General features: G+C 47.1%; 1 protein-coding gene across 2 annotated transcripts in view; it reads right to left on the bottom strand.

Moving 5' to 3' along the window:
• Positions 1–4,287: 4,287 nt before the first annotated feature.
• The window catches only part of RPH3A (rabphilin 3A), a 64,244-nt gene continuing 45,584 nt past the window's right edge, over positions 4,288–22,947 (bottom strand). For both annotated transcript variants that reach the window (XM_070385588.1, XM_070385587.1), the window contains 10 exons: positions 22,162–22,401; positions 19,793–19,872; positions 16,590–16,664; positions 15,084–15,193; positions 10,400–10,526; positions 8,347–8,403; positions 7,463–7,617; positions 6,821–6,902; positions 5,403–5,499; positions 4,288–4,418 (listed from right to left, as the gene is read on the bottom strand). In XM_070385588.1, coding sequence (XP_070241689.1) covers positions 4,288–4,418; positions 5,403–5,499; positions 6,821–6,902; positions 7,463–7,617; positions 8,347–8,403; positions 10,400–10,526; positions 15,084–15,193; positions 16,590–16,664; positions 19,793–19,872; positions 22,162–22,401 — 1,154 coding nt within the window. The remainder of the gene's footprint in view (positions 4,419–5,402; positions 5,500–6,820; positions 6,903–7,462; positions 7,618–8,346; positions 8,404–10,399; positions 10,527–15,083; positions 15,194–16,589; positions 16,665–19,792; positions 19,873–22,161; positions 22,402–22,947) is intronic.

The raw sequence follows: 22,947 nt of genomic DNA, 5'->3' as shown, positions 1-22,947 counted from the left end.
AGGTCTTCTTTGAATGACTGGGAAATGAAGGCACATTTGTGGGTCTGGGGAACCCAGTGAGAGAATCAGGACACTCTGATGTCCTGCCTACAGAATTGAAGACCCATAGGAGGAAGAGACTTGCTCAAGCTCAAGAAACAAATTTGGGCCAGAGCCAAGCAAAATATTATACCTGTTACGAGCATGGACAACCATTTCTGTTTCCATGGTGCTTGGATTATTATTATTAATTAACCTTATCAGGAAAGGCCCCTGGCAAGTCTGATTGAGCTGAGGTGGGGCCAGCCCAGTGGGTTTCAGACCCTGGGTGTTTAACCCACTTGGCTTGTGCCCAGCTTTCACCAGGGGCCACCAGCCCCTTGGCCTTCACCTTTGTCAACCCAGAGGGGAGACCAGACCTTGACAACTTGGTCTCACCCATTTGAGGTCTTTATTATTGCCCCCATTTTCCAGATGAGGAAACTGAGACTCAGAAAGTTTAGGTTCCACAGCTAGGAAGTGACAGTCAGGATCTGAATGTTACACTGAGAAGATTAAATAGCTGGTGTGCTTTCCTGGTCAGGTGATTTTCAGGACACAGCATCCCCTCTTTGATATATTTGGTTTTAGTGGGGAAAAAGAAAATTAGCCAAGTTAGGTGTACTGATATATATGAAAACTTTCCTCATATGTATTCATCTCAGCCCATTAAGGGTGTCCTCATGCCCAGGTAAGGAGATGAACCATTTTAGAGGTGGAAATTAGGCTTCTTCTTTTCAGCTGCTCAGGACTGACCGATAGTAGATGCTGGGTGTAGAGTGCTGTGTTGCAGGACATAGATGCTGCTCGTAGGTTCTGTGGGAAGTGAGTCAGTTCAGTCACTCAGTCATGTCTGACTCTTCGCGACCCCATGGACTGCAGCATGCCAGGCTTCCCTGTCCATCAGGAAAGTGGAGCTTGCTCAAACTCACGTCCATCAAGTCGGTGATGCCATCCAACCATCTCATCCTCTGTCGACCCTTCTCCTCCTGCCTTCAGTCTTGCTCAGCAGTAGTGTCTAGTGGTGCACCATGAGCACAGGAAAGAGAGTGGTAACTCGGGTCTCCTGCCATTCCTGAGAGAGCTCTGTGGCCCTAAAGGGCACCTCTCTCCACCTGGTGGCAGCTGACGGGATTGGAGGCAAAATGATGGACTTTTAGGGCAGAGGTTTGCAAAGTCATGATGGAGGTGGGAAGACCAAGCCATCAACCAGGAAATGTTTTCAAATATACCTCCCGTCCCCAGGGTGTAGCAGAATGTGAAGGGAGCAGAGAAGGTGGCAGGGCAAACACAGTAGTTTGAAAAAAAAAAAAAAAAGAATCTCCCCAGGTGATTCTAATATGCCAGCTTCTGTCCCCAACCTCGAAAACCACCCTTTTGGGGATGAGAAAAGGAAACTGCCTCAAACTTGGCATGAAGAGAAGTTTCCCTTGGATGGAATTGTCAGCTCCTTCTGAGAGGTAACCAACCTTCCTGATGAGTTGCTTAAGCACTCTTGGTGTAAGCGGAAAAATTGCACTTGCAGGGAGTTTCCAAATCCTTCTGAAAAGTTAGTTTACTTACTAGCTCACATTCAGGACCATTGAGAATCTCAACTGAGGGATCCTCTCTGAAAAGGCTCACCACAGGATGGAAAGTGCTAGAATACAAAGGAGGTATTTGGTGAGTTGCCTTTTTGGATTGGTGCGTTAAGAGCAGTGCACGCGGAGTCTACTGATCTAGCTCCTTTCCTGGCATTGCAGCCATGAGACCCTGGGTGTGCCATTCCCTTCTCTGGACTTTGGGTTATTCATCTGTCAGATACGTGAGTTCACTGAACTAGACTCTGGCTCAACTCTATGGTCTCTTTCAGCCTTGACATTATCTGATTCTACAACCACTAGGGGTTTTTCCCCAAGGCTGGGCTAGGTAGGAGAAGAGGAGGATGTCCCCTTCTTATTGAGTGGACACCAGCAAAAAGCATTCTTCCAGGAGGGTGTGAGCTCAGCCAAGTTGGCTGGAGCCTACCTTTCCAAGATGAAATCCACCAGAAAGCACACTTCATGGGCTCGGGGACCACATCTGCCTTGTTCACTGTTGTAACCCCAGTGGCTGCAACACAGTAGATGCTCATTAAATACTGACTATCTGAGTAGGCATCATGCATGTCGGCAGGAAGAGAAAGCTTCCAGAAACCAGAGAGGACAAAAACCCAGGCCACCGGTTTTCCTGGATATTCCTACTTTATTTTTGGCTACATCATCACAAAGAAAGGCGATGGGTAGTTCTGCATGCACCAGAGGGCGTGTGTGTGTGTGTGTGTGTGTGTGTGTGTGTTTGAGGCAGGGAGGTGCTTACATCTGTCAGGGAAGGGGCGCGCCTGGACTGAGGCACTGTGAGCTAGCCGCATGCTGAGTCCAGCGCCAATACCAGCGTTAGGCCTGGGCGACACAGCCAGCATGCTTTCTCCTAAGGGTGAACCGTGAGAAGGAGGTGGGCTGAGAATGGGCACCAAGGGAGCCCCTGGGGAGAGAGAGGGTCAGCAGGGAAGATGGCAGCCAGGAAGCTGCTGGCCATTGTAGAGAAGGCGAGCTGCCTGGCATCTAGAAAATGGTTATTCAAGGCAAGAAATCAATGCCTTCCAATGACTTGTCAAGGGAGCTGGGGGTGGAAGGCCCTGAAAGGGAAGGTTAACAGGTGTGCGTTTGGAGACAGCGAGAGTGTAGTGTCCATCTGGCTACTTCTGTAGATAATGGTGGGGTTTGGGAGAGAATGGGGTGATTTTCATGGAGGAAGACTTACTGGAAATGGGGGGTAAAAATCCAGCCTTTCTCGCAGGGCACTGGAGATGACCTGGACTCAAATCTTATAAAGTTTGACCTCATTGCCTTTTCCTCCTTTAAAACAATTAAAAAAATTTTTAGAAAGACTGAACAATCCAGGATGGAACAAAAGCCTTTGGTGTCAGGATCTGTCACTTTCAAACTCTTTATGTGCACGATGGTGTTTTATTCTCCCAACACAATGAACAGGGTGCAAGAGATAAAGAGACAGAGAGAGACAGAGAGACCAGAGACGATTCTGAGTTAGAGACAGGATACAGTCAGAGAGAGAGAGAGAGTGAGGGGAACGGGTCATGTGTTCATTTAACTAAGAGCCAAGGAAGGAGACTGGTGGCTTCTATAGAGAGGCCCCCTGGAAACCAGGGCTCTGGTTTGAACACCTTCTGCACCCACTTGGGGAGGTCAGGGGCTGAGAAAGGCCATCTGAGCGGAGCATCTACACAGCTTGCTGGATGCTGCCATGCACCCGGGGCAGTGCTAGCGAGCGGCCCAAGGTCCAAGTACACCCGGCTCTGCCAAGGGGAGAAGTGGTTACAGAAGCAGGGACCTAAGTGGTAGTTCAGGATTTTGCCAGTTTCTCAGCATTTGCTCGTTAGGCTGGTGAGAGGAGGTGAGGAGGTGAGCCTGTGTTAAGATACACGTTTTTGCTTTTGCTATTCTATCCCCTCAGAGAAGGGGAAAGAAGAAGGGGCGAGAGGTGGGGGCGGAGAGAAGAGATAAGGGGGTGAGAAGAAAAAGATGAATGTGGCATCGGGCGAAAGGAAGGAGGAGAAGTGGGAGAGGGGTGGTACAGAATGGGGGCTAGTGTCTGCTAAGAAGCAAATAGGGAACATCTTGAAAGAGGGGACTACCCAGTCCCTTGGAGTATTCTGCAAGGTCATTTCTAGATGCATCTAGAACCGGGAAGTGTGTTCCTAGTCACCGGAGAGTTTAAACACGGGGGTCTGTTTTGTGGCAATTGAGTGCATGATGTGAAGAGGTGGTGGGGGGGAGCTGGGATGCTCCATTTCTGTCCCAGAGCTCATCCTCATGACCTTGTCTGGCTCTGCTGACAGCTGAAGGTATAGGCAGTTGGATGTTAGGTGTGTCCAAGGCCAGGAGGGTCTAAAAACAGTCCTAAATGATGAAGAGCCTCTGTAATTCACCCGGGCTGAGAGGTTGTTAAACGAACAACCTCCTTGTGAAACTCTCCTCATCCCTACGGCTCCATCCTGGAGGGATCTGAGACAGGCTGGATTCAGAGCCCGCATTGCAGCATCGCGGAGAGTTGAAGTTATTGGTGGCAATGTCCGTGGTGCAGGGGAGACCTCAAAGGCAGGCTCCAGGAAGGATGGGTGGGGAAGGTGTCGAGAAGAGAGACAAGAATGTAACGGGCAGCTGGGGCAGGCTAGGGGTGGGGGTGAGGGGCACAAGATCGGGGCATGGACCTGGGGACCTGGGCACCACCCTAATCGCTCGACACGTGGTTCTCGTTCTGTAGCTGGTGCCAGCGTTCAATCTTCTTGTCCTTGTTTTTCAGACACTCGTACCAGTGTTTTAAGCGCTCTCCCTTGGCCGAGATCCCCAGCTGGCAGCCTCCTGGAGGACAAGAGGGGAAGACAGGGGCAGGTGGTCAGAGTGGAGGAATGCACAGGAATCTCATTCTAGACCCAAGTGTCTAGTTGGGGGAAAACCTGCCACCAAGCAGTGACCACCCACCCAGCCAGCCACTTGGGATCCACCCTTTCTCCTGGAAGTTGTGGTTGTGATGTTATTATTACCACTGGTTTTCTTTGTCTACAGACTCCCTGCTTAAGAACCTGCAATGGCTCCCTACTGTGGCATCAAGTCATAACTACACTGTCTATTTTTCAAGACCTTCTTTATTTTTTTAAAGTCTTCATTGACTATGTTATAATATTGCTCCTGTTTAATGTTTTTAGCATGTGGGATCCTAGCTCCCTGACCAGGGATCAAACCCACATTCTCTGCATTGGGAGGTGAATCCAGAGAATTCTTAATCTCTGGACCACCAGGAAAGTCCCTAAAGACCTTTTTAAAATCACCACTCTGCTCACTGAAATTCTCTCTCACTACTTCTGGGGACTCATCATGCATTTCCAAGGAGTCTGTTTCATCACCTTGCTCAATCCCACCTGCACTCCTTTGCTGGAGCTGTATCCATTGTCTGGAATTCCCTCCCTGCTCCACAGGTAATGATGGTGCTTCCTCATTATTTGGAGGGGGACTGGGAACAATAGAACCTTCATCCTGGACTTGCCAATAGCCTAAGGAGACGTCCTCTGCACCCTATTTTCTGCGGAGGCCACATACTCCTCTCCTCTGCAATTGTTTATTCCACTGGAGGTGATTTGTTCAGCAAAAAAACAAATCATGATCCAATCTTCCCAGCTTTGTAACCCAAACTGGACCCAAATGAGGACCCTGGGTCCTGACTTTGCATTTGGACAAAGTAATTGCCAGAGTAAAGCAGGGTCCTCAAAACTCTGCATCCCTGGGTAAGGCTCTCTTCTCCTGGGAGGATAGAGGATAGCATTTTGCCTGGGAGCTGGGAGCACTCACCAATGTAATCATTAGACTTGCCGATGTCATAGTCCCAGACTGAGATGTCCAGTGACTTCTTCGCCAGGTCACTGTGTTTGATGTCATAGAAAAATTCCTAGACGCAGCAGAGGAAGGTATGTGAGTGACAGGGTTCTCTGAGCCTTCAGCATCAGGAGCTAAGAGGCTGAGTCCAAGGGTGCATGGACCAAGGGGAGGCCCTTGTATTGGTTATTTGGAATCAAGGGGGTCTTTACCCTAGGCCTGATAATCCCCTTTCAACAAACACTCTGTATAACAAAGCCCCCAGGCCCTATAATTCTCTTTTCAATGACTCTGCTTGAAGTTGGGAAGACTGGTGGGGTTTTTCTAAGAAGGCTGATTCTGGTCACATTTCCTTGAAGGTAGACAGACATGAACTCAGTCCTTACATTCTGACAGCTTCTGAAGTGGTTTTCCTTCTTCTTCATCATTCAGAGATTAAAGGTAGTTGAGGTTTAGGTGTTTATGTTTTCAGATAACCTGATTTTTTCAATAACTCTTCTGCCCAATCATAAAATTCACTCATGTTCACTTTTAAAACAAACATGGAAGCAACCCTGGCCCCCCTATAAAAACCCAAAACCAAACTTGTAATCTATCTACCCAAGAATGACCACAGTCAACGTTCCCCATGTGTGACCATATTGGTATATGACTTAAAAAAACAATGTGAATATTAATTTGAATTTTGTATCATATGAAATATTCAAATATTAAATTATAGAAATACCATATGAATATACTGTACTGTGGTTTCCCTTTTCCATTTTATAAGGGATGGTAAAAACCAATTTTGCATGTTAGCAGTTTTTTCTACATCACTACTTTATTCTTTATTTATTAATAATTCTTTTTTTTTCCTAAATCACCACTTTAATGGCTTCGTCTACCAGCTACGTGGCTGGCCTGTAACCTAGTGCCCACGAGTTGAGGATTTAGGTCCCTGACAAGTCGCGGTGCAAATACAGAGGAAGGAATGCCTTAAATGGGCATCTGGAGAGTGGCTTTAGCTGGGGCTGGATGCATTGGATGGGTCTGGGAGTTGAGGGAGAGGGAGAGGGAGAGGGCAGTGCCAACCGGGTGGCTGGTAAGGGGGACAACTGCTCCTATTTATTTCCTCAAATATCAGTATTATACACAATTAGAGTTGGTAAAGACATTCTCTCTCCAAACACAGCATCTTCCCTTTGACATTCCAAATCTATAGGCTTTGTCTTAGGCTTGATTCCCTCCAGTGATGAAGAACTCATTCTTTCTTCTTTAGATAATTCAAGGTGATCTATGAAAGAAAGCTTTTTCTAAAAAAAATGTGCTTTACAACTTTCTAGCAGGGAATTTGTTCCACCTTCACATATACGAACTATTACAGCATATGACAAAAAATGGGACAACCATACCTCATTAAATTCAGGATTCAAGGTTTTCTTCTTAATTTGAGTCTTGTGTTTGGCTTTCTTTCCCATGTCTGGTTTCAGCCAGCTGAGAGGAGACATAAGAGGCTATTATGAATTAAGTTTAATGAATAGGAATAGCCTCCTGATGACCCTAAATGTCCAACTAGTATCAGGAGAATAATTAATTAACAGATCAGAAAGTGAATCAACATTAATAATGACCAGTGTGCATTAGAGCATTTACCTGGTGCCAGACATTACCTAAGCACCTTATGCACATTTAATCCTCAACAAACCCTAGATGGTACAACCACCCGTTTACATATAAGGAAACTGAGGGACCAGAGAAGTTGAAACATGTGCCTCCAGTCACACAGCTGGGGGCTCAATCCAGCTGTTGCCTCTGGAGTCTGTGCTCTTAGCCAGGACTTTCTCCCAGTGGATCACTAAGAACCTGGATGACGGTGTCTGGGGCTTCACTACTGATTACCTCTTAAGCTGGGCATCTGTCTCACTGTGTGACCTTGGGCAGGTTCTTTGCCCTCTCGGGGCCTCAGTGTAAAATGATCTTGGGGAAGCTCTCTAGTTCTCCATTTTCAATGGACCCCCTCTCGGGCCCACTGACAGGCCCTGGCATTGACTCACAGCTTGACAAATGGATCTGAGTAGCCATTGGCATCCATGGCCGCCAGGTGCACACAGCGTATGATGCCCACGATGAGGCCTCCCTGCTGTGTGCTGTACATGAGGGACACCAGGATCTTGCCACGTTCCTCTATGTCACCAATACGCTCCACCTGCTGCAGTAGAAGAAGAGGGTGTGTGGGTCTAGGACGGACGGGTTCTGGGAACATGGATGGTGATCATTAAGAGACAGTCTGTGGAAAGTAGGAGGACTTGGGCCAGCTCAAGTGCAGTTCAGCACCACAAACAGCAGACACTCCCCTCCAACCTCCAGGGAGGAGCAAATGATGAAAGCCAACAGGCCCAGTCCTTGGCACACGGGGGCTGGTGGCTTTATTCTGACTTAGTCACAGGTTAAGTCTGACACTGGTCATAGACTGAGCCTGACCCTGATGCCAGCCCGACTCTGAGCTCAGAACCCCCCATCCAACCAGTCTTCTCAAAAGCAGAGTGCCTGGGGCCAAGGGCATGGCTGTGAAGCCCAACTCGAGCCTCTGCCAGACGCACAGCTTAAAGAACCTGCCCTGCCTTCCCAAGGGGTGTGTGGCATTGCCCTAGTGCAGTGGAATTACTAGAAGAGCTTCTGCAAACAAGGCCAAGGAACACGAGGGTGTCTTCTGCGGGCAAGAGGATGGGCTTCCCCCACCTTGGGGGCTCCAGGTGTGAAGAGCATGCTCCTGGTCTCATGTTCTAATGCCCTGGGCAAAGGCACCTCTCATTATGAACCAACAGGCAGGTGGTTTGGGGAGAAAGAGTGGGAAACGGGCCAGTGAGGGAGAGAAAAGGGAGATGTCAAACCCTGTTTGTGGCTTCAACTATATTTTTCCATTTCACTCAGCACTCACCTCCTCCTCATAGAGGGCCATGCCTCGGGCTGACCCAGTGGTTCCGGCACGCTTCATCTTGAGGAGGGAGATAAAAAAGATAGAAAAGAAAAATAGCACTGTCAATGGGGCTCATCACCCTACTCAAGAAAGACCAGAGACCCCCTTCTCCCCTCCACTAGCATCCAGAGCCATGATGAGAGGTCCTCCAAGCTTCAGTAGCCCTCCAACACTCCCCTTTCAGCTAATATATATATATATATATATATATAAATATATAACCATTTGAGAGACCATGTTAATGCACAACAGCCTATGATGTAGATTGTATTAATGTCCCCATTTCGCAGATGATGACACTGAGGGTCAGAGTGGTCAAACCACTTGCCCCAGTCAGTAAGTGGCAGACTACCGGATCCACAAAACAGATAAGGTGTTGTCTGCTCTGGTTGAAGCAGCACAGGGGCCTTGAGATCTGGTCCACCAGATGCTTCTTCCCCCATGGCTCCTTTGGGGAACAGAATGTGAAAAGCACTGGTTAAATCCAACCTCTCACCTTTAGAGATGAGGAAACTGAGGTCCAGAGGAAAGGGCACAGTGCTTAGAAGATCCCTGTCCTTGGTGGGACACATGAAGGGAGTCAATGGTGAGAGGGTTAAGAGCAAAGATCAGCAGGGTGCTGGGGCCAGCGCAGGCCTGTCCTGCCACCTCTGTGCCTCCGGGACTGGCTGTGTCCATCAGAGCAAGATGAGCAGACCCAGTAACTGAAGACCCAGATGGGGGCCTGGCCCTGTCCTGACCGACTGGACTCACTGAGGGGAAGGAGATGAAGCCTGAAGAGCCAGCTGTTACCAGGCAAAGACCCAGAGGAAAGGCTTCCTCCTAGCACATCTGGCGATATATTGGAGCCTGGCATCCGGTGTAAAGTTTTCCTTGTTGCTTTGTCGGTGCTATAGAACATGGTGTGGCACACATGAGAGTCCCTCCTGAGGCTGGCCATCTGGTGGGAGGATGCTGCAGGCATCTCCATGGGGGCACTGGCTCACTGCCCAGTGAGGAGGCACACTGGTCATTGCAGGAAAGCTGGGCTATGGCCGGTGTCTGAGAGCAGAGTCATCAACTCATATCTTAGCAACTCCCTCCTCTTTCTGGGCCCCAGGTAGCTCAGAGGTTAAAAAAAAAAAAACTGGGTGGGTTGGATTATCTGTAAAAATACAGATTGCTAGGTCTCACCCTTCCTCACTAAGTCAGAATATCCAGGGAGATGTCCCATGAAATCTATTTTGTAAAGCTCTGGTTTTAAAATCTCCAGTTGATTCTGAGGTGCAGCCCAATTGAACAGCCTCGGTGTGGTTCTCGTTCTTTCTTAAAAGGTGAGAAATAGCAGTTGTAATGCTTTATATGTACTCTCACCTCAATCCTTAAAAGACCCTATGAAGTTGGTACCATATTTTCCCATTTTGCAGATAAGAAAACTGAAGCAGAGAGGGGTTAAGTCAAGGGATTCAAGCTATACTGCAGGTGGCAGAAACTGGGACTCAAACCCAGTCTGGCTCCAGAGCCCATGCTCTTAAGCACCACGCTATCCTGCCTTCTGTGTATCTCTGCGATGCTTTATGAACTTCTTGACTGACAGGTGGGTAAGGCAGCATTATTTTCTATAAGAACAACAGTTAATTTATGCGTGCTCATTATGTGCAGGGTTGTTTTAGTTATGTCTTTCACACAACCCTCCTACGAGGCAGGTGCTATTGTAATGTCCATTTTATAGACAAGAAAAACTGAGGCCCAGAATAGTTCAGACCCTTGGCGAGGGCCAGGGAGCAGGGACATGGCAGGGCTTTGAACATGGCAGGGCTTTGAACTCAGGCAGACCGCTCTGCTACACCACACTGCCCTTCAGAAGTGATGCTAACCAGGGTTGGAAGAAGGCATAGCCAGCAGGCAACCCTGATGTTCTGAGCTGAAATCTTCACCCTCCTCCCCAAAGCTGCCGCAGCCCCTCTCCTGTCTGGCACCTGACAGATCTATCCCATCCTCTCCCTCACTGAACCCTCAGGGCATAGGCACTCACCGGGATCACCCGCTCCAGACAGATATTGAAGTTCTTCCTCTGATTGGGCTTCAGTTTCTTGAGGGAGAACCTGGTCTCACCAATAAACTCATTATGGCCGAATTTGTCTTCATCACAGACAGAGATTCTGTGGTCAATATAAAGGATGGGGATGAAAAAAAAAAAAAGAGCATATACCGAGCACCTACTGTGTACCAAGAGCTGTGTGTGATTGATGATGGTAGGGAAGGTATAATGTGCACAGGAATAATACAACATCCTATTTATTGAACACTAGGCCAGGTATTTTTAATTTCTTCTTGATCACAGTATAACTTAATGAGCAGTAACATGCACAAAACTTAAATTTTTAGCTGCTGATTTTTGAATATGCATACACCCATGTAACCACCACTCAGATCAAGATGTAAAATATTTCAGCTGCCAGAAGACCCTCATGATTCCTCCTAGTCACTAACTTCCTCAAAGATAACCATTTTGTCCCCTTGGCAAGATTCTGTGTCTTGTTTTTGACCTGCATATAAATAAAATCAGATGTATAGATTATTTTACATTTGGCTTCTTTTGTTCAGCATTATGTCTGTGAGATCCATGTCTATAGTAATTTGTCCTTGTTTTGGGTGTGTAGTATTCCATCATGTAAATATACTCTAATAATGTTGCTACATATGGGCATTTGGTTTCGAGCTATTTCTAGTTGTTATGAATGAAGCTGCGAGGGAATATTCACATTCATCTCTTTTTGTATGCACATGTATGTGTTTCTATTGGGCATTGCTGAGCCAAGCTTCTCCTGAGGTTAACACACAAATTTAACCTCAGTAGAAATGTCTAAACAGTTTTCCAAAGAGGTTCCTTCAATTATATTCCTCCCAGTAGTTTATGCAGGTCCTGGTTGTTCTTCATTCTAATTTCGATTTTGTCAGTTTTAACTGTTGCATTTCTGAGTAGGCCATAATATCTATCTCCTTGTAGTATTAATTTACATTTCCCTGATGAGTAATGAAGCTCAGCCCCCTTTTCATCTGCTTAATGGCCATTTCGGCAGCATGTTTTGCAAAGTTAGGCTAGGACCTCTTCTCATTTAATTCTTTCCCTTCTCCCAAACCTCTGAGTTTCCCACTTTGTAGAGGAAATTGGGGCCCAGAAAGGTTGAACAATTTTTCCCTAGTAAGGGGCAGAGATGGCAACCCACTCCAGTATCCTTGCCTGGAGAGTCCCACGGATGGAGCAGTCTGGCAGGCTACAGTCCATGGGGTTGCAAAGAGTCAGACACAACTGAGCAACTAAACATCACACAAGGCGCAGCACCAGAATTTGAAGCTCCTGAATCCCAGAACACTGTATTGTCTTTTGCTACCCATTCTGTACAGCAGTAAGTACACTAGAGACACAAAATTGGTGGTCATGAGAAAGGTACCTCAGGAGGCCCAAAGGACAAGTTGAGGCATGATAATTCTTCCTGACATATACTAAGAGGAACGAAGGAATCTCCCCCTCACCAAGGCATGGGAGGCTGATAGGAACTAACAGCACCTTGCTCTCGGCCATCAACATTTGTTGAACGAGTACTCCAGTAAAACAAAAAATTGCTGAACAAGGTTCATAGCTCTAGAGGGTCAGAACACCCTCCTTCTGAGCCCCATGTGTACACACCATGCAGCCAGTAGGGGTGTGAACAACACCATCCTTTCTACAGGACAATATGTCTCCAAAGACTTAAAAATAGTCACCATATTTGACCTAGCAATGCCACTTCTAAGAATTTATCTTGAAGACATAAGTGCAAAAATAAATACCTAAAGATCCTTCCTATAGTTTTGTTTGTAATTGTGAAAAAGCAGAAATAATGTAAGTATTCTATAATGGGGAGACATCTTAAGAAAATTATGAAATAACCCTGGAAACGTTAACAGTACACATTGAAAATAATGTTGTCCTCACTCACCAGGGAAATGCAAAAGCCACAATGTGACACCCCTACACACTCACCAGAATGGCCAACATGGAAAAGTGTTGATGAGGACGCAACTGGAACCCCCAGACACTGCTTGTTGGAGTGTAAAAACAATAAAACTATGGAAAACTGGCAGTCTCTACTAGAGCTAAACATATACATATACTGCGGTTCAGTCATACACTCCCAGGTGTATATACGACAGAAATGCATGCAAGAAACAGCTACTACAATGTTCCCAGCAGCACTATTTGTAATAGCCCCGAACAGAAAGTCAACCAAATGCTCATTAACAGTAGAATGAATAAGTGAAACTGTTATATCCACACAACGGAATACTAAATAGCAATGAGAACTTACAACTACACACAACTCGGGTGACTGTCACAAACGGATATTAAATGAAAGAAGACAGACATAAAAGAATGATGTGGTGTGGTGTCATTGTATAAAGTACAGAACCAGACTGAGCGAAGCTGTCCTGTTAGCAATGGGGGCGGTGAACGCCCTGCGGGGAAAGGTCCTCACTGAGGGGGGGGGGGGTGCTTCCGTGGTCCAGCGCTGTTCTGTTTTCTTAACTCAGTGTGTTCACTCTGTGAAAATGCGTCTATCTGTACACTTTTTCATGTGCACTTTTCTAAATGGATGTTACACTGCTATACAAATGTGTGCTTAAGAAAATTTTGTAGCTGACGGGAATGTACTTGGAACAGCCCCTTTGAAGAGGAGTTTGTATGTCTTGTAAAATTAAAAAGACCCACACCCTATATCCTATGATCCAGCAAATATTCCTCCTTGATTTCTATCCTAAGGAAATACTCATATGAACCCAAGGAAGCATGAAGGATGCTCATTGAAAATTCGTTTATAATAGAGAAAAGCTGGAAGCTGTCTAAACGTCTGTCCACAGGGAACTGGATAAATAAAGTGGTAAACAGTCACATAAAACTTTAAGACATGCCAAACAATATCATATACTGTTTACAGACACATAATTATGCAGCTGAAGCATAGGATACGCTTGGGAATCATACCCATAGAATTCAGAATAGTGGTTAGTCCTGGGGAAGGAAGAAGAAAAGAGGCGGGGGATGGAGTATACAAGAGGAGCTTCAGTTTGCATCTGTAGTGCTTAATTCTTTACCAAAAAAGAGCAGAAGCAAATACAAAAAATATTAAGGTTTTTGAAAGACTGTTTTTTTTTTATATTCTGTAAAAGTGTTACTTGCTCAGTCATGTCCGACTCTTTCCGACCCCATGGACTGTAGTCCGCCAGGCTCCTCTGTCCATGGAATTCTCCAGGTAAGATACTGGAGTGGGTGGCATTCCCTCCTCCAGAGGATCTTCCCAACTCAGGGATCAAACCCAGGTCTCCTGCGTTGCGGGTGGATTCTTTACCATATGAGCCACCAGGGAAGCCTGTATATATATTCATGATATTTACTAATAAAGCATTTAAAAATATGTGATAAATCTATGCCGTGGAATACTCTGAAACAGTTAAAAATTAGGTAGATCTAATGTGTAAAATAAGTAGCTAATGGGAAGCTGCTGTCCAGCACAGGGAACTCAGCTTTGTGCTCTGTGATGACCTAGAGGGCTGGGATGGGAGAGTGGGAGGGAGACTCAAGAGAGAGGGGATATATGTATACATACAGCTGATTCACACTGTTGTACAGCAGAGACCAACACAACATTGCAAAGCAAATATACTCTAATTAAAAAGTAAAATAAATATCCTGAAAAAAATTAGGTGGCTCTAAATGTCTTCTCATGGCCACAAACCTAAGATATATTTTAAGGAAAAAGGCGAGTTCCAGATATATTCGAAAAGATATTTCTTGTACTGTAAATGATGGTGTTTGCATATATGTGTACACTAAATGTATGTATACGGGGCTTCCCAGGTGGCGCCAGGTAAAGACCCTGTCTGCCAGTGCAGGAGACTAAGAGATGTGGGTTCGATCTCTGGGTCAGAAAGATCCCCTGGAGGAGGGCATGGCAACCCACTCCAGTACTCTGGCCTGGAGAATCCCATGGACAGAGGAGCCTGGCAGGCTACAGTCCATGGGGTTGCAAAGAGTTGGACACGACTGAAGCAACTAAACCACCACCACCATGTATGTATATAATGAATATATACACACTCACAGAAGGAGAAAAGAGACCCAGGCAAAGGAAGGGATGAACATTTAAAGGCAGCTTTGTTTTCTCAGTAATTCTTCACAAGAAGAATATACTCATTTATTGAGTGCTAAGTGGCTTCAGTCGTGTCCCACTCTTTGCATCCCCATGGACTGTAGCCTGCCAGGCTCCTCTGTCCATGGGATTTTCCAGGCAAGAATACTGGAATGGGTTGCCATGCCCTCCTCATTAACGCATTTTAATACATTATAGAAGAATACGAAGTGGCATCAGTAAGTGAAGCTGGCTGATTATTTGATAGGATGGTCCATTCTTATAAACATTTAAAAAAATACTTAAACTTTATTTAAAAAAATACTTTTGCACGCACACACACACAAATACACATGCTAAACCCAGATGTCAAGACACCAAGATGTTAACAGTTTCACTTACCTGTACTTTCAAAAATGTCTACTTGAAATAGGTAACATCTTTTAGAAGTAAAACTACCCTGAGATGTTTTAAGGCATAGCTCCTGGGGATCACGCGTGCTTGTCTGCCCAGCCGTGGCCCGTCTCTGCCCTCCCACCCAGCAGGCACCTGAGGGTCTTCCTTTGCATGTCCTCGTCTGTGATGCCATGGTAGACCAGAGTTTCGTTCCAGATGGGGTTTCTGGTGTTCCGCAGGGTTTTTGTACGAAGCTTGTTGGACTAGAACCCAGAGAGATGGACAGACAGACACCTGCCTCAGTGGGGAGCCAGCCCTGCAGCCACATCCCCTGGGCCTGTTTAGTGGCTGGGTGACTTAGGAGGCCACTCCCCTTAGGAGTGTTCAGGGCTCTGTTCTCCCAAGTGCGTGTTCTCGGGGGGAGTCGGGGTCAGGCTCTAGGATGCATCGCCAACACTGGACGGTGGGCTACCCCTCCCTCCAGGCCCTCTCACTGACCTTTGCATAAAGGTTAGAAAGCTACAATGTCTTTGAGAAAAATGATTATTTCCAGGACAGGGAGGCAGAAATGAGAGTCACTCACTCCTAGGCAGTGAAGACATAATTTCTGGGGATATTGGGGCAATTCTCTCAACTTCCCCAAATAGAATCCTCCATGCTGGAAATTCCTTGGAGGGGACAAAATTTTTTATTTTACTCTAGGAGTGAAGGCTAGAAATACACCTGGTGACAAACCCAATTCATACTAACATGTATAACTGACTGGATTCTCTAGCAAAGCAGGTTTGGATTTAGGAGCGGGCAAAGGAGAGAGTGTCAAGGAGAAGCAAATGTCACTCGGAATAGAAGGAGTAGTGGCCAGCTAGTTTGGCCATGGCCAGATGGGACTGTCTTTTCTTCACTTGATCTTAGCCTAAAGGCTGAGAAGCAATGGGACTGTCTTTTCTTGATCTAAACACAAAAAAAGTGTGTGTGGGGGTGTGTGTGTATGCCTGCACACATGTATGTGTATCCTTTTTTGTCTTATGGGGCATTTGATACTTACAAAAATTTTTGAAAAGGCGTTTTCCTAAGATCACGTGTATAGTATATACCAAGTATATAGTCAGCTTTGTTTTTAGGACATTCATGTCAAGTGAACACAAAGCAAAAAATAAAACTCAAGAAGGCACACTTTCATTTCCAGCCTTGTGTTCTGAGGGGGTCAATCCAAAGAAAGGAGAATTAATCCCACTTTTCCTCCCCAGAGCAAAATAATGATCAGCAGGTGAGGTGGAATGGGAGAGAAAGGTAGGAGGGACGGGGGCCCATTTTCTCTTAATGATAGAATATTTTCTCAAGTTATCTGGAGAGAGTTGTTCATCCCTGTTGAGAGATGTTTGGCTGAGGCACAAAATGGGAGGGGGAGGTGACCATGGTCAGCACTGGGGAGCCACTATAGCTGTTTGAGCAGGTCAGGGCATAATCATGGCATCTGCTTGTCTACTGGATCCCTGGTTTCTGAGTTGGAAAAATGAGCAGAGCCCCTGCCTCTTGAAGGAGGATGGCTCTGGCCCATCCTATTTTAGGATGGGCTATTTTAGGCTCTGAGCTGGGAACCTTGGGTGCTTTCCAGAGCCCATGTGCCCGGCTTGCCGAGAGGCCCAGGCCATATGGTACCTTGCTGGCTCCCGGCAGGAGGTGCAGCTTAACGTAGGGATCGGCCAAGCCATTCGAATCCATGGGCTTCAGTCCCTGTAAGAAAGAAAGCAATGGTGTGAGGGCCTGGGGAGGGCTTGGGCACTCAGCTATCAAAGGCAATGTACAGTTATCGATCCACCCTGTGTGCTTCCTCCTCTGAAGAAAGAGAAAGGAAATACAGCACCTCAGAATGAGCACTGGAATCAGGCAGATGAGGTTTAAAGCCTGGTCATGTCACTTACTGGCTGTGTGACCTCAGGCAAGTGTCTTAACCTCTCTGAGTCTCATTTTCCTCACCTGTCAAACGGGATGTGTCATGGGCTGGTAAGATCTAAATGCATTCCCACTTGTAAAGTGTTTGGCAGTGGCTGGCACACTGGAAGTGCTCCATCAAGGTTGGATTGTTATTGCTGAGATGGAAGGACATGTCCCAGAATGGGTGGGAGAGGAGGAAAGGCTAGGGAGAGGAGGCTTGTGTTCGGGCCCTGGCCTCTTCACTCGCTTCTGAGACCTCAGTCTCTCCATCCATGTGATGGAGATCACAGTCTCTGTCTGGTCCCTCTTAGAGCTGACATGGGGCTCAAATCAACCATAGGGAAAGGAGTCTGTCTGGGATAGGAGTTAAGTTGGGCTTGTTAGTATGAGCAATTCCAAAATTCCTGGGGCTCAGATACATTTTGTCTACTCCCTAGGCCCTGGCTGGGGAGGTGTCTTATCTCTGGGCTCCCACGGTCTCCTTTTAGAGCACTAATCTCCAATCCCATGTGTTTCGTCCTGTGATCTCTGGGAACCTCAGTTTCCCCATCTGTTTAATGGGGCTGATCACAGCCAATGCTTCGTGGGATTCTTGGAGGAGTAAAGGAGCTCTCACTTGTGAATGTTGAGCTCTGGTCCTGGCTTAAGTTAAGTATGATCAGTGTTTGTTAGTACTATATGGGGACAGGAGGCCACAAAGTAGGGTGCAAGGGGTAAATCTGGCCAGGAAGCCTAGAGGGTAAGAGCACAGGCTTTTGAGTTGGACAACATTGGTTCAAATCCCAGCTCCACTTCTTCCTGGCTCTGTGACCTGAGCAAGTCCCTTAATTTCCCTGTGTCTCAATTTCCCCATCTATAGAATGGGAATGATGATGGAACCTTCCTCATAGGTTTGTTGTGAAGATTAAATGGGACAAAATAATCTGTAGAAAGCCCCAGAGGGTGAATAATACTCGTGTGTGCAGGAGTGCTCAGCAACTCAGTTATGTCCAACTTTTTGCAACGTGGACTGTAGCCCACCAGACTCCTCTGTCTATGGGATTTCCCAGCAAAAATACTTGAGTGGGTTGTCATTTCCTTCTCCACGGGATCTTCCTGACCCAGGGATGGAACCTGGGTTTCCTGTGTCTCCTGCACTGCAGCTGGATTCTTTACTGCTGAGTCAACAAGGAAGCCCGAATAATACTCAGGTGATGGTTTCTTATCCATTTCTAGAACAAAGTTCATGAGAGCACAGCCTATTCTGGCTCATTCTAACATTCTCCAGCATTAGGGTAGTTCCTGGTACACAGTAGCTATTTAATAAACATTTCTGGAATGTCTGCTTGGATTGTGAGTTTGCAAATCAGCAGATGTTGTGGTTTTCAAATTGAAACGGGAACATGTTGGTTTGGTAAACATACCAGTTTACCAAAGTTACTACCATTCCCTAACACTTTCCACATGCTTTTCTTGTCTCTATTACCAACCTAGCCCATAAGTCATTAAGCCCCTGTCTCAAGGGGGCTGTGATGGTGTGGCTTTCTCCCATTTCTGAAGCTGGAGGTCATTAAATCTGGATTCAAATCCAGCTCTATCCCTTACCAGTTGAGTGGCCTTAGGCTTTAACTTTCTAAGCCTCAGTTTCCACCTGTACAATGGGGCTAATAATAATCTCTTCCTCAGAGGTTCCTGTGAAAATTAAAAAAGATAATGTAGGGCCTTACCTCACTGTGTTATTGGGGGTGGGGTGTAAATGCATCTAAACACCTGCTGAAAAGTGACCTGGGTGTGTTGATCTAGAAGTTGTGTTAAGCACCTCACACATCACTGATCATCCAAACTGGGACATTTTGTGAGTGGGAAGGAGAGTTCTTAATTATTTTAGCAAGGCAACAGGCATAATGGGGACCATCTGTGCAAACTGGGATACCCAGCTACCTTCTGTGTAATACTCACCATTGCCCTTATGGGAGAGGCTCTACTATTATCCCCGAGGCACAGAGAGGTTAAGTAGCTTCCCCCAAGTCCCACAGCTAGGAGCAGGAGAGCTGGTGTTAGAACTCAGGAAGTCTGGTTCCTGAGCCTTGCTCGTTCTCTATAGACCAGACTTGGGGCAGGGGAGACCCTGGTTAGTTTTTAATACTTCCTTGGGTTGGCACTGGCATCATCCAGCTTTCCTCGGGGCCTAGAGTGGAGTCGGCTCAGTGCCCCTGAAACCTGCAGTGTAGAGATGCTCTTCCAACCTGGTCTGCCCTTCCCGCCCCCTCAGAAGGCCAGATGACTGTCCTTGTATCTGCAACAACAGGGCTTCCCAGGTGGCTCAGTGGTAAAGTATCTACCTGCCAATGCAGGAGCCACAGGACATGTGGGTTCCATCTCTGGGTTGGGAAGATCCCCTGGAGTAGGAAATGGGAACCTACTCCAGTATTGTTGCCTGGGAAATCCCATGGACAGAGGAGCCTGGTGGGCTATAGTTCATAGGGCTGCAAAGAGTCAGACACTATTGAGGTAATTTAGCGCACCCGATCTGCAACAATAGGCCCCTGACTGTCTGCTACTCCAGCTTGACAGCCACATCTGTAGAAGGAGCTGTTCAGTGACTTGTCAGCTGTCAAGATCGGCTGTCACTGCCTCCCGGGTGACACCTCTGCAGTGCCCTCCAGCGGCTGTGGATGGGGCAGGTCTCAGCTCTGCCCTTGAAGCTTGGTTGCCTTCATTCCCAGGAGGCAGATACAGTTAAGTAAAACCCCTCCCGGGCCATCCCCACAGCAAGTCCTCCCCGAAAGGAATTAGCCGTGGCCAGTTCCTGCGCTTTTCTCATTCCTGTCACTGTCACAGACAGACAAGGCCGTGACAGGAGACAGGCCTAATAACCCATGCCCTCCCCAAGTCCCCTAGAAATGCCAGAGCAGACTGAGCAGTCCCCAGCTTGGCCCCTCACCCACCTTGGCCTTTATGATGGTGCAGTGCAGGGAGCTGTTGTCCTGGTCATAGAGAAGGCTGAACTCCAGGGCACCCAGGGTGGCTGAAGAGGACAGAGGCAGGTACCAATAAGACACTCATTCCGTCATTCAACAAACATTTCCTGACCACTTACCATGTGCCCAGTCTGGGATAGGCATTGAACCTACAGGGCAGAGGAAGACTTATTTGGACTTCTCATCCTCATAGACCCTCCTCTTCCTTGGAGCCCTCGGCACACCTATGATCAGTTAATCATTTGTGCAATTGCCTAGTTAATGACTTCTATCCGCTAGGCTGAGAACCCCATGAGGGTAAGGCTGTGACTGTCTTGTTCACTGCTATGTCCCCACTGGGCACAGCGCAGGGCACACAGTTGGCACTCACTTACTTGCTGAAGGAATAAATGAGTCTTAGCGTTTGCTGTTGCCTGTGTCTAGAATGCACTTCCTCTAGATCCTCCTGTGGCTGATGACTTCTCATTATCCACTTCTCAGTTTAAATTAAATGCTACCTCCTTAGAGAAGCCCTCTCTGATTGCTCCATCTAAAGCAGCTACCTTCTTGGTCATTTCACCCTATTTTACTTCCTTCACCATGCTCTGTTTCTGTTTGAAATCAACTCATTGGTACATTATGTGTCTTTCCACTAGAATGCTATTTCCATTAGATCAGCCATCTTGTCTGTCTTTTTTTTTTTTTGGCCATGGTATCCTTAGCACTTATAATAGTTTAGGGGCACCTAGTCAGTGCTCAATAAATACTTGTCGATACAGAGATGAGTGAGGGAGGGAGCCAAATACAGAGACAGGCTTGTTATAAATCATCAAGGACATCTCCTATTAGGGACATACATAGGCTGAGAGGGATAGTCTAGGCTTGGCGGGTCAGGAAGAGACACTTCAGGTGGAGAGAAGGAGCAGTGGTCACTGCTCTGGGCAGAGGGGCCAGGATTCCGAGAGCCAAAAGGTGGGATAGACATGGCGCCTTTCCAGAGCAGAAGCAGCCTGTGGCCGACAGCTGAGACTCCTTTCCCCCAAGTCTGCAGCCCCGCGGCCCCTGGGGGAGACAGGACAGCTGATATTTCCTCCAGGTCTGGCCTCCGATCTGCTGCAGCATTGAGACTGACCGTCGGCCCCTCCACTCACTGTCCATGTGAACTAGGACAAGCCCTTGAGCCTCTCCGAGACTCCATCTCCCTATCTGTGAAATCGGAAGAAGAAAAGCAACTATTCCTAGACTCACTGGGATGGTTAAAGTGAGCACTGCATGTAGCACACTTAGAAAAGTGCCTGACTATTACTATTATTACTTCTGATGCGCATATTGCATAATAATACTTCCTCATGGGTGTTCTGTACTATATAAAATGATTTTTGGTTTTTGATGCCCTTTCTCAGGAGGTACCTCAGTTTACCCTGTACTTGTACTTTGTACTATATAAAATGTTTTTTGTATGTTTTGTACTACATAAAATGATTTCTGGTTTTCGATGCCCTTTCTCAGGAGGTAACTAAGTTTACCCTCCCCTCAGCCCCGCATGGGAGGCAGTATTTACTCCCCTTTTTACAATGAGGAGAGATAACCTGAAGGGCCAAAGCCATTCCACTGATTACAGCCATTGGTCCATTTCTTTGGAGCAGGTCCAGTCTCCCCATCTGACCAGCAGCTCTTGGAATGTCCCTCCAACCCCACAACGTGAATCAGGTCCAGACATGACCCATCTGTGCTTCCTTCCAGCTCACAAGGGCCACCCCAGCTCTCCCCTGCAGTGCTCAGCCACACCCAAGAGAAGTGCCACTAGGGTGCGTGTGTGTGTGTGTGTGTGTGTGTGTGTGTGTGTCCCTTGGGACTCAAGGTCTGAGTGAGAGAAGCACAGAGTTGACACTTTATAAATCACCGTGTGGATGGATGCAAGAGGAAATACCAGAAAATTTTAAATCATGGTTAAAAAAATGACTTTTAGAAGACACACTAAAGAGTGGGAAACTATTAAAACACGTGCCTCTTTGTATACACCTAGGAGTGGAATTGCTGGGTCATATGATAATTCTATGAAATCACCCAGTAGAACACTGTGAATGTAGTTGAATTATACTCATAAAAAACCATGTAAAAGGTAACATTGATGTTATGTATGTTTTACAATGATGAAAAAACCATAAAGCACCTATACTTTAGAAAGCTGATGTCATTTTGTGAATTTAGTAACACAAATTTGTATTTTTATAACTTGGCTAATATGTTTATGGGGGGCTGGGGTATACAGGGCTGTCCCCAGACCCATTCCTGTTTCCCAGGGGGTGAGCACTGAAGCGACTTTTTCAGCCACCCCTCTGTTACGAGTCACCTACTTGCTTCATCCGAATCGTAGCTGTTGGCTTCCTCCTCGTCCTCCTCAGGGGGTGGGGGCTGACGGGCCGGGGCCACCACCGGCTGGGGAGCAGCCGCAGAGGCTTGGGTATAGGAGCCCGGGGGGTGGCCCGCTCGGTCCTCCCTGGTTCCAGCTGCCGAGTAGCCTCCGATTCCCCCGGTTCTCTCCTCCCGGGGTTGGGCGGCGGCCCCTGTATAGTCGGGGTCACTGGGAGCCACCTCTGCAGGGGAGATGGGGAGAGGGTGAGAAAGAGGCAGCTGAGTCCCTGTGTTGGAACTCTAGCAATGACAACTGCTGCAGTGCTACTGCGAGTGATGAGCACCAACCAGGTGCTTGTCAAGCTTTGCATCAGAATCACCCACTGCTCTGCAGTGGGGGGACTGTCACTTCCCTTGGATGGTGGGTGCGGCACACATTGCGCTGCTCCCCAGATCTCAGAATGTCGCCTTTGTCAGAGCCACCCAAGGAAGGTTTGCAAAAATGCAGGTTCCCGGGCCCCAGCTGGACTCTAAAGTCCTGTGCTGGGGCCTTGGAATCTGTTTTATAACAAGACCCGTGGGCTGATTCAGATGGAGGCAAAACAGACCTCACTGAGAGCGCTCACTGGTGTGGGCTCTGAAGCCAGGCAGCCTGGGTTTGAATCTCAGCTGTGTGTCCTGGAGCAAGTGACTTGTCTCTGAGCCTTAGTTTCCTCATCCCCAAAATGTGGAATTTTAAGACGTGAACGTGCTCAAATAGTAGTTCAGTTCAGTCACTCATGAACCAC

The sequence above is a fragment of the Bos mutus genome, chromosome 17 (genome assembly GCF_027580195.1).
Source record: "Bos mutus isolate GX-2022 chromosome 17, NWIPB_WYAK_1.1, whole genome shotgun sequence".
NCBI classification, from domain to species: Eukaryota; Metazoa; Chordata; class Mammalia; order Artiodactyla; family Bovidae; genus Bos; species Bos mutus.
This window is presented reverse-complemented; position numbering and strand designations above follow the sequence as displayed.